General features: G+C 34.1%; 1 protein-coding gene and 1 pseudogene across 1 annotated transcript; one reads left to right on the top strand and one right to left on the bottom strand.

Annotated features, from left to right (window-relative positions):
• Positions 1 to 1,334: 1,334 nt before the first annotated feature.
• On the bottom strand, positions 1,335 to 2,865 carry LOC104753596 (putative F-box protein At4g05475). The gene is made up of 2 exons (XM_010475827.2): positions 2,481 to 2,865; positions 1,335 to 2,103 (listed from the first exon to the last, which is right to left on the bottom strand). Exons 1-2 carry the CDS (start codon positions 2,840 to 2,842, stop codon positions 1,530 to 1,532), a joined length of 936 nt encoding a protein of 311 aa, XP_010474129.2. The 5' UTR covers positions 2,843 to 2,865; the 3' UTR covers positions 1,335 to 1,529.
• Positions 2,866 to 8,283: 5,418 nt separating this feature from the next.
• Positions 8,284 to 12,598, top strand: LOC104753597 (disease resistance protein RPS6-like; annotated as a pseudogene).
• The last annotated feature ends 1,080 nt before the right edge of the window (positions 12,599 to 13,678 follow it).

Here is a 13,678-nt window from a genome sequence, read left to right on the forward strand (position 1 = left end):
AATGGCGTTCAAGCCATTGTCAGTTAATCTTTCCACAAGAAGCTGGAGGTGGCGTAGTTCGGGTATGCTTTCAGCGATTGCTAGGGCATAATCATCATCATCACATTTGATGCGAGAGGGTATGTAGCCTGACAACCCTGACCTATGGCTTTTAAATCCAGTCTAATCCCTGAGTGTGTGAGCTCCAAGGTTTCAAGGAATGGAAGTTTTGCGATTTCCTTCACAAATCCTTTTTTTTTTGTCATACATGAATAGTACATTCGAAGTCCAAGACTTCTCAGATTCCTTTGACCTCCAAATAAATGTGTGTCAAGTTAAATCGAAACTAAGGAGCTAGAACTCATAAACTGGTAATTAGAAATTCTCAAAGTACGGTAAACAACTCATAAACATGTAAAATAAGAAGAGCATTGAATGACTACACGCTTGTTACGAGAATTGCGTTTGGGATGACAATCACAGGTCTTAAAAAATGAAACTCTAGATGCTTTAAGCAAGTCTATGATATTTAATTTATATATGCTATAATAACCAAACTACTAAGTTTTATGAGTTCAATTTTAATTTATGAAGCTGAATAAAATTGGAATATTTTTTAAACATTTGCATTGAAAATCTAAAACGACAAGTATTATGATACAAAATTTTACTTAATTTTGTATTAATAAAAAACATAGTAATAACCAAACTACTAAATTTTCATTATCCATGACAAAAGATAAGTAATTAATTAAGTATGATGAGAGTAATTAACGGAGTGAAACAAAACAAGACTCAAACAATGTGAGAAAAATGGATAATATTATAAATTTAACCCTAATCCTCACGAGAAAAATAAAAGAAGAAGAAGGAACAAACACATTTCAGATATTTCTTATCAGTCCAAACATATATACTCGGGTACATTTTATGTCTAACTATTCACAGACAGTGAAATCAAGTCAAAGCCATATTTTTTTTTGTCCCGATGTCCATGAAACCGTTTTAATTAAACTAAGCGTGCTTGAAAGCGTAAGGGATAGAGAGGAGAACCTATTGGCGATGTAGGTCACTGATCGCGAAAACATCAAGATTGATCTCCAGCAAGCCGCCCTGGCTAAGATTTACAGCGTGAGGACACAAGATATCGAAATCCAAGTCGCCCAATCCGCGGTTTATTAAAAAATAGAGTAGGATTTTAAGATGTCTTTATTATAAATGAATAGTTTAATTGAATATAATGAATGATATGCAAAATACTAAGCTTTATTGCACACGATTTGAAAACGAACACTGAAGTCAACACGCCTTCAAACAAGTTCTAAATAAGGACACTGCAATTACGAACGTACGTAGAGAAAAAAGAACGAGTTCATAAGTTTGGAATTATAGTCAAACTTTTGTTGGTACAATCACACGCTCAGAGTATAAAAGTTAAAGAAAACAAGGAATTTGAAACAACCAAATATAGTACCAAGATAGAGAAAGAGAAGACAGACATGAACAAGTTCAGAATAAGACCAACCAAAGCAACTTGTGTTCAAAGAGATTTAATACCTAGTCAAAATAGGCAGATAAGTCGCAGAAGACCTCGATGTGTTGATATAAATCATAATGACAAAAATGACATCAAAAGGGTAATCAGCGGTTGAGTCATTCGGGCGTCTGAACTCTTTTACCCTCTCCAAACATTGCTTCTCAAGATCTCCGACCATGTTAATGTTGAAACACTTGCGTAGATCAAGGTGTTCCAAGTGAGGACAACCATCAAGAATGGCGTTCAAGCCACTAGCAGTTAATCTGTCCCCAAGAAGCTGGAGGTGGCGTAGTTCAGGCATGCTTTCAGCGATTGCTAGTGCATACTCATCATCACAGTCGATGCCAAAGGTCCCGTAATTTAACTCATCTAACCCAAGAAAATCTGACCCTGAGGAGTTTAGCTTCAATGTCTTTAGTTGTGGGCAAGCGTGGCCTATTGCTTTCAAATTCAGTTTAAGCGTTGGGTGTGAGACCTCTAGGGTTTCAAGCAATGGAAGTTTTTCGATTGCGTTCACAAGTCCTTTGTTCGATATAGATGTATAGTGCATTCGAAATCCATGTCCAAGACTTCTCAGATTGCTTGATCTGCAAATAATTGTGTGTCGATTTAAATCATTAACTAAAAATAACAATAACGATTATAAAATTCTCAAAGTACTAATCAACTTAGAAAGCATGTAAAATAACAAGAGCAAAGAGTGATGATGTGTTATAGGAGCGTTTGGGACGACTATTATATGGCTCGAAAACTAAAACCCTAGTGATGCTTTAAGAAAAACCATGATAAGAGTAATTGTTTTGTGTAAGGGATAGAGAGAGTGTAACAAAACAAGACTCGAACAATGTAAGAAAAGGACATTTTCTGTCTAACTATTCACATACACTGAAATCAAATAGAAGCCATATATATTTCTCTAAACTTAGCGCATATTTCAGAGTGCAAGGGATAGAGAGAAGAGAACCTGTCAGCGATGTAGTTGAGGAGAGAATCGGTGGCAAAGTTCTCAATGTAGATCTCCAGCAAGCCGCCTTGGCTGAGATCAACAGCCTGACGGCACAAGACATCAAATATCAAGTTGTGCTGTCCGCGATTTCCCAGGTCTCGCATATCAATCTTCTGCCACATGGAAGGGTGTTTGCAGATGCGTCGCCACGATGTACACACCTTCTGAGCATTTTCAAGTATCTCAATAGCACCAAGTCGGAGCAGGATCGAAGACGTCAACTCCGACGGAAGGTCTGTCCAGTTTCTTGGCTCGTCTTCGTATTTCATCATCAGCGGAGGCACGAAAGTAGACAACGTAGAGGAGAAGGAGGCTGCCATTTTTGAGGATAAGAAGTGAAGTGTAGTGTTTCGGACCTTTACGGCTCTGGTCTGTAAATAAAAATTAGGTCTACGTAGTATTATGTGTATGTGGTACAATTCATGCCACGTAATTAGACTCAAACAAGGCCACATGCACGCGCTAATTATGTTTCATTGATGTTCTAATTAGGCAGGCCACTGATGATTTTAGTAGGTAATCGAGAATAGGCTCGTTTCTATTTTTAGTTAAAATGTAATTCGGTTAAGTTGTTTTTATATTTTACATTTGTCAAATTTGATATAAATAAATGTGTATTAGTCTTCTATTAATTAATACTAGGAAAGCGACCCGTGCGTTGCCGCACGGGGAGTTGAAATCCTAAATTGAAATTTAACATTTGTAATTCATCCTAAATTCTTTTTTTTCTCAATCAATTTGATCATTTTCACTTCTTGCTATTGCTTTCTGCTGATTAAAAAGCCAAAAATTCATTTCAATGTTATTATATTTTATGTTGTCACACACAAAAGTGAGCCTTTTTTAGAGCTTAATTTACTATGAACATTACTTTTAACCATATATAAAATTTCATTTATGTTTGTCTCCGACCATATGGTGCTATATATTGGTATCCTTTCTTAATTCGCTATTAGAAATTGTCTTTGTTTTTGATCATTATCAATCGAAATACATACGAGGCTGCTTATCTCTTGGTTTATTTACTGTATCGAGAAAATACTAAATGCCACTTGTCGAAGGAAGGTCGAAGATTAGGATCGGAGTAGATGGCTGGATTGAGTTTCGTTTCCCCTTCACTTTGATACGCGATTTCTCTTTCCATAGATTACTGATTCACAAATCACAATCAATATTCCGCTGCTGTAAGCAAGTGGAGTTTGTATACAAATGATTTACTATGAACATTACTTTTAACCATATATAAAATTTCACTTATGCTTGTGGATGTTTTTTTCTCTCACTTTTAGATATGTACAAAACCAAGTTTTATATGACCGACCAATCAAACCTAATTGGTTAGTATAGAGTAACTCACATTCTTCAGCTACAACTTTTAGAGATATATATTTGGCTATAATGCTTTCCACAGTTACATGCATGTTGGTCTCACGTTTTCCGTCAAAAGACCCCCTTCTTTCCTCCCTTTTAATGGGTTAATCTTGATTGCCTTATTTCCTACTAACACATTTGATACATGGATTTGTAATATTTGCTTCAAATCACATATTCCTCTTTTGAAAAGAAAAAAATCAAGACGTAACAGACTAAGAATGCATATAGACAAAACTTGTACACTCATCAGCTATTCAATCAAAGCAATTCAATTAAACTACAAAAGTTCAGAAAATTAATAAAATATAGAACAGAGGATTTTATGTTGGTCTCTCCCAATCCATCCCATTCCACCGTGTCGGCTGCTCTCCTTCCAGGCTGCATCTCCCTCTATTTGATTTCCCACTTATGTCTATGAATCGGTACCATCATGTTTTTCAATAAACACAGCGAAAACGAAGTCGATGTGGTGAAACAGGTGATAATAATATCTCACCTTTTAATGTTCTCTTCTTTAGGTTAAACACTAATTTTATAAATTTCTTGCATTTTCTTTTTTTTGGCAGATTCCAGATCACTCTAAAAGTGACTGTTATACATTATGTTTTTAAAAAGTTGTATATACAGATTAGAAAGTTATCAAAGACTAAATAAGTTACCTTTAGTAGATCTTTTCTTTCTAACTTGACTTGTCATTTGGTCGTGCTTACGCTTTCTAGAATTTAATTTTGTGTTGTCACAAGTATGTCTGGCTTTTTCTTCGGTACTCTATTTCCATGCTCATTTGTAATATTTCTATATATTATCAAAATGTTTGATACCCAGAAAGTATAAGAAATTATAATTCAACTAAAAATTTTAAAAACTTTATTTACAAAAAATGTAAACTAACCTGGATCATGAACATCTAATGGACATCCTACAAACAAAAAAAAAATTTTAACATTTATACCATGTTTGTTAGAAAAAATAAATAGGTTAAAATAAGAATATATATAAACTTATAATTATACCATGTTTGTTAAAAATTTTTGGCTTATCAGTAGCTCTAGCATCACTGCATATCATCATGCCTCTCGTATCTTGGTTTTGGTTTTTCCAGAAAGTCAAAAAATAAAATCTGCACATTGAGAATCAAAAACATTAGCCATGCAAAAAATATGGCACACATACTTAATAACATTAGCCATGCAAAAACATGAAAACCGGAAAGGCTAAAATTTTTGAAGAGACTAAAAGTTAACAAAACTAAGATTAATGTATGAACTTAATAGTGTCGACTAACAATAATAATAATCTAATCGAGAAACACTACAGGTCATTCGCAACAAAAATATTAAATTACCTTGAATTAGAGATTGATGCTTGAAAGTTAAAAAACACTTCAATAATACAATTCTTTAGTACTCAGAAAACAATTGTTCGAAACTTGTTTATGTAGTCAAGAAAAGTTTATATATAATAAACAAAGAGGTGTAAGACATAGAGGTGTGAAATGTAAATGTGTAAAAATTAATAGATGTGAAACATGGAGGTACAACAAAGAGGTGTAACACATAAATGTGTGAAATTAAAAGGTGTAAAAATTAATGGATGTGATTTTTGAAACCAAGAGGTACAACAAAGAGATGCAAAGACTAAGGAGGTGTGATTTAAAAGGTGTAAAAATTAATGGATGTGATTTTTGAAACCAGGAGGTACAACAAAGAGATGCAAAGACTAAGAAGTGTGATTTAAAAGGTGTAAAAATTAATGGATGTGATTTTTGAAACCAGGAGGTACAACAAAGAGATGCAAAGACTAAAAGGTGTGATTTTTGAAAGATGGGGGTGCGACGAAAAGACAGATTAATAATTTTAAACCGTTGGATTAAAATTGGAACTAATCTCATCCGTTGGATTAAAAGTTGACACAAAAAAGTGGGTTTGCTATTATCTATAGGTTAAAATAAGAACATATATAAAATTATAATTATACCATGTTTGTTAAAAAATTTCGGCTTATCTGTAGCTCTAGCATCACTGCATATCATCATGCCTCTCGTATCTTGGTTTTGATTTTTCCAGAAAGTCAAAAAATAAAATCTGCACATTGAGAATCAAAAACATTAGCCATGTAAAAAATATGGCACACGTACTTAATAACATTAACCAAGCAAAAACATGAAAACCGGAAAGGCTAAAATTTTTGAAGAGACTAAAAGTTAACAAAACTAAGATTAATGTATGAACTTAATAGTGTCGACTAACAGTAATAATAATCTAACCGAGAAACACTACAGGTCATTCGCAGCAAAAATATTAAATTACCTTGAATTAGAGATTGATGCTTGAAAGTTAAAAAACACTTCAATAATACAATTCTTTAGTACTCAGAAAACAATTGTTCGAAACTTGTTTATGTAGTCAAGAAAAGTTTATATATAATAAACAAATAGAGGTGAAAAATGTAAATGTGTAAAAATTAATAGATGTGAAACATGGAGGTATAACAAAGAGGTGTTACACATAGAGGTGTGAAATTAAAAGGTGTAAAAATTAATGGATGTATTTTTGAAACCATGAGGTACAACAAAGAGATGCAAAGACTAAGGAGGTGTGATTTAAAAGGTGTAAAAATTAATAGATGTGATTTTTGAAACCAGGAGGTACAACAAAGAGATGCAAAGACTAAGAGGTGTGATTTAAAAGGTGTAAAAATTAATGGATGTGATTTTTGAAACCAGGAGATACAACAAAGAGATGCAAAGACTAAGAGGTGTGATTTAAAAGGTGTAAAAATTAATGGATGTGATTTTTGAAACCAGGAGGTACAACGAAGAGATGCAAAGACTAAGATGTGTGATTTTTGAAAGATGGGGGTGCGACGAAAAGACACGATTAATAATTTTAAACCGTTAGATTAAAACTGTAACTAATCTCATCCGTTTGATTAAAAGTTGACACAAAAAAGTGGGTTTGCTATTATATATAGATAGGGATAATTGAAGATGACTTTAAAGTCAGTTTTATTTTTGTCAATAAAGGTTTTTAAATTTTTTTTTAAGTTCTACAGCTTTTTTTTTTTTATTTTAAGTCTTCAAAATCACGGCTATAAAACCAATGAATGTAAAGAAAAATATCACATCTTGCTATCTATGAAGAATGAGTGTTGATTGGTCTATATGCATTCTTTAGTTTTCTATTAATCAGAACAGAACTAATAAGTTTGAAATCATGTGAAATCATGTGGACACAAACAAGTAAATTCTTGTTACACTAGAAAAATAAAATAAAATAAAAACATTTGAAATCATGTGCTATATTTAATGAATGCTTAGATTACTATCATGGGTTTGACACATACACGGTAACGAAAGAAAGATGAAAGCATACCGCAAGTCATTGAACAGACTCAAGCGGCTTATAAACTCAATGTTCCTTGTTGGTTGAGCACATTTCTCTATATAAGAATATTCAATCTTAGTTAATAAGTAACACTGATGTTTGATTATGTTAGTCAAAAAGTAGGTGAACTAACCAAACTTGGGAGGCAAACAAGAATAAATTACCCTCATTGTGCAAAACACTGACCTCCAAAACAGTATTGTAAAAACAAACGCTCTATCAAACGACATGCATTTTCTCACGAGTACCTAGAGTTCAATCTCTAGTTCTCTACTAAACCCATCCTATCAAGGAAAACACAAACTCTTGCAGAAAATAACATGTTGTTCCAAAAGGTATATGGTAAGCAACATATTGGCACTCAGCTCAAAGCCAACTTACATTCCAACAATCTTCAAATCGATTATATTTGAGCAAGCTGACAATGCATTCCACATTGCATAAGATATAGAAGATTACAAACAGATAAAGAAGAGATAATTTGATCTGCAAGGAACGGCATAAAACAAGGCCCAAGGGTAGCTTATATCATCGGCTTTCTTTGAAACCCTTAATCTAAAATTTTTGATTGGTCAACACAATTAAATTGCATATCATCTGAAGGAATTTACAACAAAAAAAAAAAAAAACAGAAATGACTGTCTCTGTTTCAGGCAAGTGAAGCCATGTTTCGTTCTGTCCTGAATTTTTTTTTCTCATGCGTCCGACTATTGAACTATATATAAACTATTATTGTGTATATATTTCTTCTTTTGTTTAGTATATAAAAAAAATCTTTGTACAATAGTACTTTGAGGACTTTTGTGTATTCAATTTGAATCTCTCTCTAGTTGTAATTTTAAACTCTTAATATTACTAAGATTTTTAAAATAAAGGTGACGCTTCATCATTGTTAGTTGCTATGTTAAATAATATATTAATTTAAAGTCTTTTTCCTTCAATGACATATGCATAAAATTACCTACCACTACAACGAATAAAAAAAGTTTTTGGATCCACCGATGGCTCTCTTTCCTCTCGTAGCAGAAAGACTCGAGTGGTACCAGCAAGTCTCCGTTAGACCTTGGCCACGAGACTTTAAAAGCGTCCTTGTGCTTTCCATGAAATTCACATAATCAAAAATATAATTTAAAACTTTCCCTAACTTCTTTTAAGTTTTTCTTTGGTGTCAACTACAAGCTATTGTTCTTAACACTGTGACTTTTAAAAAAAAAAATATTTTGCTATTTTTGTTTAGGGATAATGAAGCAAAACTGATTGAAGATATCTCAAATAATGTTTTGAAGAATAGCTAACCACATCAAAGGATTCTGAGGATTTGGTTGGCATCGAAAACCATATCATTGAGATGAGTGCATTGTTAAATTTGGAATCTGAGGATGTGAGGATGGTTGGGTTATGGGGTACGTCAGGAATTGGCAAAACTACCATTGCTAGAGCTTTATTTAGTCGAACCACTTGTCGGTTCCAAGGTAGTGCTTTTATAGACAGGGCATTCATACATAATAGTATGAAAATTTATTCTAGTGCAAACTCAGATGACTATAATATGAAATTGCACTTACAAAAAAGTTTCTTGTCTAAAATTTTAGACAACAAACAAATAAAGATAGAGAGTTTAGTTGCAGCGGAAGAAAGGCTAAAACACCGAAAAGTTCTAATCTTTATTGATGATTTGAATGACCAAGTGGTATTAGATGCCTTGGTGGGTCAAACTCATTGGTTTGGAAGTGGAAGTAGAATCATTATCATTACACAAGACAAGCATTTTTTAAGAGCCCATGGGATTGATCATATATATTTATGAGGTTTGTCTCCCATCTAAAGAGCTTGCTCTTGAGATATTTTGTCGATCAGCTTTCAAGAAAAATAATCCACCCAATGGTATGATGGAGCTGGCCTCTGAAGTTGCCTTACATGCTGGCAATCTTCCCTTAGGCTGAATGGAAAAATTGAGAGAACACTAAGAGTCAGCTATGAAGGGTTAAATAACAGAAAAGATGAAGCCATATTTCGACACATTGCATGTCTTTTTAATGGTGAGACTGTCGATGACATAAGGCTTCTACTAGCAGATAGTGATTTGGATTTTAATGTCGGGTTTAAAAACCTCGTTGATAAGTCTCTTATACATGTAAGAGAAGACTATGTTGAGATGCACTGTTTATTACAAGAGATGGGTAAGGAGATTGTCCGTGCACAGTCTAATAAGCCTACGGAAAGGGAATTTCTTGTGGATTCGAAGGATATATGCCATTTACTTGAAGATGATACTGTAAGTAATTTGGTGCAGTTTTATATATATCTCTCATTTGATAAGGATTGTATATTGATATTGATACCTCAATCTTAGGATACCGGCAAAAAGGTCTTAGGTATAGCACTGGATATGGATGAGATTGATGAACTACATATACATGAGAGTGTCTTCAAAGGGATGCCTAATCTCCTTTTTCTAAAATATACACAAAGAAATGGGACTTCATCAAGAGGTTAACAAAGAAACAACAAGACTACAAGAAAGAAGTGAGATGGAACTTACGAGAAAGCTTCAACTATTTGCCCCATAAACTTAGATTACTAAGGTTGGACGGATATCCTATGAGATGCTTGCCTCATAACCAGGGCCGGCCCGATTAACTTTGTTGCCTAAAGCCAAATTTTTTTTTTTTGCCCATTAACAAACAGAGGTTCGAACTCGTGACACTGAATGAGAGTGTACTTAACCACTGTACTACTGAAGCGCTTTCGAAAATGATGCCCCTTAAATCGTTGATATAATTTGGCGCCTAAAACCCTTATTTTACGAGCTTTAGGTCAGGGCCGGCCCTGCTCATAACTTTCGTCCTGGAAACCTCGTTAAGCTCCAAATGCCAGGGAGCAAACTTGAAAGGCTATGGGAAGGAGTTCATGTAAGTTTTAATTATACACAATTACAATATTATTTGTATCGAGATTGAATGCGTATATTATACTTTTAGATAAAAATGACGTCTAAGTTATTTATTTTCTAGACACTCGAAGGGCTCAAGGATATAGATTTGCAAGGATCTACAAATTTGAAAGAAATTCCTGATCTCTCGACGGCAACCAATCTCAAGACACTTAATTTTAGCGGTTGCTCAAATTTAGTGGAGCTTCCTGCCTCTATTCAGTATCTCAATAAACTCGAGACGTTGACTATGTCAAAATGCATAAATCTGGAGACTCTTCCCAGTGGAATTGACCTCCAATCTCTTTGTACTCTTGATCTTAGTGAATGCTCACGGTTGAAGATTTTCCCTGACATCTCAACCAACGTTTCGGTGCTCTACAACGCGTCTAAAGAAACTCACTATTATTGGCATGTATAGAATAAAGAGTGAGAGATTGTGGGAAAGGGTGCAGGTAATCCAAAATTTTTGGCATTTATATATAAAATTATTGTCCCTACTGCCTTGGTTGAATTTCCCAAACGTTGTGTGAAGAAATAATCACAAAGTAAAACTATTTAGTACCTACGTCTTGTTTATAATCGTTTAGTACTTTTTCATCATGTTTATGTCATAATGATTATTAAAATATTATCAGTTAATTAACATAATCTAATATCTACTATGTTATGTGAATATTTATATAAATGGACACTCAAAAATCAACTTTATTTTAGATAAATCAATTATTTTTTTTTTACAGCAGACAATCAAATTAAACGATGCTAATTGATAATGTAATTGTTTTCTTCATAATAATTTATTGACGTTTTTACTTTATTTTATTGGAAACTCTCAGAATTAAAAGCTAGCTAGAGTTTGTAAATGTTAACTTTATTTCAATTACAGTGACATGAACTTTTCACGTATAACTTATACGTTGTATAAGTAATAATTTATTAACCGACGACCTAAAATATAACTATTATTGAAGAACGGAGAAAGTCATATGAGTTTTAGTTTTATTTACCATATTTAAATTTACGTTGTTGTGTTTTTTTTGGATCAGCCGCTGACACCTCTCATGGCCATGCTGCCTCACTCTTTGACGAGATTGTTTCTCTCGGATATTCCAAGTTTGGTGGAGCTCCCTTCCTCAATCGAGAAATTCACTAAACTCGAGTTTGAAAACTGTAAAAATTTGGAGACGCTTCCCACTGGCATCAATATCCGAGATCTCACTCTCCTTGATCTCTCTGGATGCCCGCGATTGAGGATGTTTCCTGATATATCAACCAACATTGATGTTCTAGGTGTATGCGGAACAGGGATTGAAGAGGTTCCTTGGTGGATCAAGAAATTTTCTAAGCTTAAATACCTATATATGGACGGATGCAGCAAATTAAAACGTGTATCCATACACATTTCTGAACTGAAACATCTTGAGGAAGTTTACTTTTCCAATTGCGGAGCATTCACTAAAACTAGCTGGAATGATAATTCAAGTGTTGTGGCAATGGAAACAGACAATATCCCTGTCATCCTAGAAGAGGAAATCTCTTCTTTTCCGGAAAGTTTAATCAGCTGCTTCAACATGGATCAAGAAGTTCTCCTTCAACGACGATCAATTGCTTCCAAGTTCATGATATTACCAGGTCAAGAAGTACTTTCATATTTCACTCACCGTACTACGGGTACCTCTTTGACCAATATCCCTCTCCTTTACACCTCTTCCACTCAACCCTTCTTGAGATTTAAGGCTTACGCCGTGGTCTGTCTAACCGAACCTGCTCCTGATGAAGATTATTTTTCATATAAGATCCATGTATCTTGTCACTTCAAAGGTAGATTTGGGAACCACTTTGATACTCTTTACCCACCACATGCGTCCCTGAATAGTGAGAAGGGTATCCACCTTGTTATATTCGACTGTTTTGTCCCTCTAAACAAAGATAATGCTTCTCTAGTTGAAATGAACTACGAACAGGTGGATATACAACTTCATTTGAGTAATTATGATAATAATTGTTCCTTGTCTGAGTTAAAAGGTTGGGGTATACGCATCTTCAAGGACTTTTCATCACCGGAGAACCGACTTGGTAATGGAAACACTCTTCTACATGTTTCTGAAGCAAATGATGATGACAGTATGGTTAATAAGAAAGAACACAGTGAAGAGTGTGGAGACAGTTGTGAAGAACAAGATAAGAACACGAAGCGAATGCGGGTAAGCATTAAGCATAAACTGGACATCATATTGTATATGGTTCACTATTACTTTTCAGGAACTATCGAAAACTATTTATATCACATATTTATTTCTTTATTTTGCAGATTATGTGAAGGATCTCGAAAACCCTCTGTTTTGCTCTGCTTCCGACCACAGGAGGAACACAAGATGTGACTATTTTAGCATTCCTAGATTATTTGGTTGGTGTAAAACCCTAGCTTGTTAAATATGTCGTTTACGTTCAAATAAATTCTAGTTTCTACAATGGTTTTAGCTATTTTCAAAAACTCAACTAAGTTCACCAATTCCACCTATACCTAGACCAAGAAAGTGCTATAGATGCGCAATATGGCTGCAAACTCCAACATGTCCCCTCAAACTTATTGAAACCAAACAAGATCAAATAAAAGGACTAGGAAGAACAAAAGATCCAAACCTCAAAAAAAGCGGGGTTAAGCTTTACCATTCTTCTACCTTAAGGCAACAAAACATAAATTGGAAATAGCAAAGTTTGATTGAGCTTAATACATGAACTGATCAGTAACATCATCAAGTTAATAGAATTGTGATTCATATATATAAGCAAGAAGCTCATTTAAAGCAAAAATTCATATCAGTCATGTTTTCTCATTGCAAACTAAGTAAAACGACACATTCCTCCGGTTCATCAATTGAAACCCCAAAACCAAATGGATAAAACCACAGCTGTGGTGAAGTGAAGCTTCTCAGAAACTAGACACTAACGCAAAAAACTAAGAACGAAAGGTTCACTAACCACTACTCAAACACAAACTGGTTAAATCATCACATCTCATCTACCTCAAAGCAACATGATAAAGCATAAGACCTGACCAGGTCTGAAACAGCACCCATTTACTGAAACTTATGAATTCATATGTAACCAAGTAGAACACTGAACCTGTTAAAACCATTATCTGACCAGATATGAAACAGCATCCACTTACTGAAACTATAATTCATATTTTATTACTCCTCATCAAGTTCTCACTTAAATTACGTAATTAAACCAAAAGGTTAAGCCATCTTCTGTAAAGATGCAATAGATTTACCATTTAACTAAAACGAAGAAGAGTGAAAGCAAATATTCATATCCCTCACATATAGTCTCATTGGCAAATTGTAGTTCAACCTCTTCTTCAACTCATCAAATGGGTAAAACCACACACTATAGTGAAAGGGAAAACTTCTCAAAAACTAGGAATCAAGATTCACTCCTCAAACACAAGATGATTT

Source organism: Camelina sativa, chromosome 16 (genome assembly GCF_030686135.1).
Source record: "Camelina sativa cultivar CO46 ecotype springtype chromosome 16, ASM3068613v1".
Lineage (NCBI taxonomy): Eukaryota > Viridiplantae > Streptophyta > Magnoliopsida > Brassicales > Brassicaceae > Camelina > Camelina sativa.

What these genes read in the sequence shown, in the direction of transcription:
- LOC104753596 (XM_010475827.2), bottom strand. Translation starts at nt 2,842, where the DNA reads ATGGCAGCCTCCTTCTCCTCTACGTTGTCTACTTTCGTGCCTCCGCTG. An exon ending in CTCAACTACATCGCTGACAG is followed by an intron (nt 2,104 to 2,480) that starts GTTCTCTTCTCT and finishes AATTATTTGCAG; the next exon opens with ATCAAGCAATCTGAGAAGTC.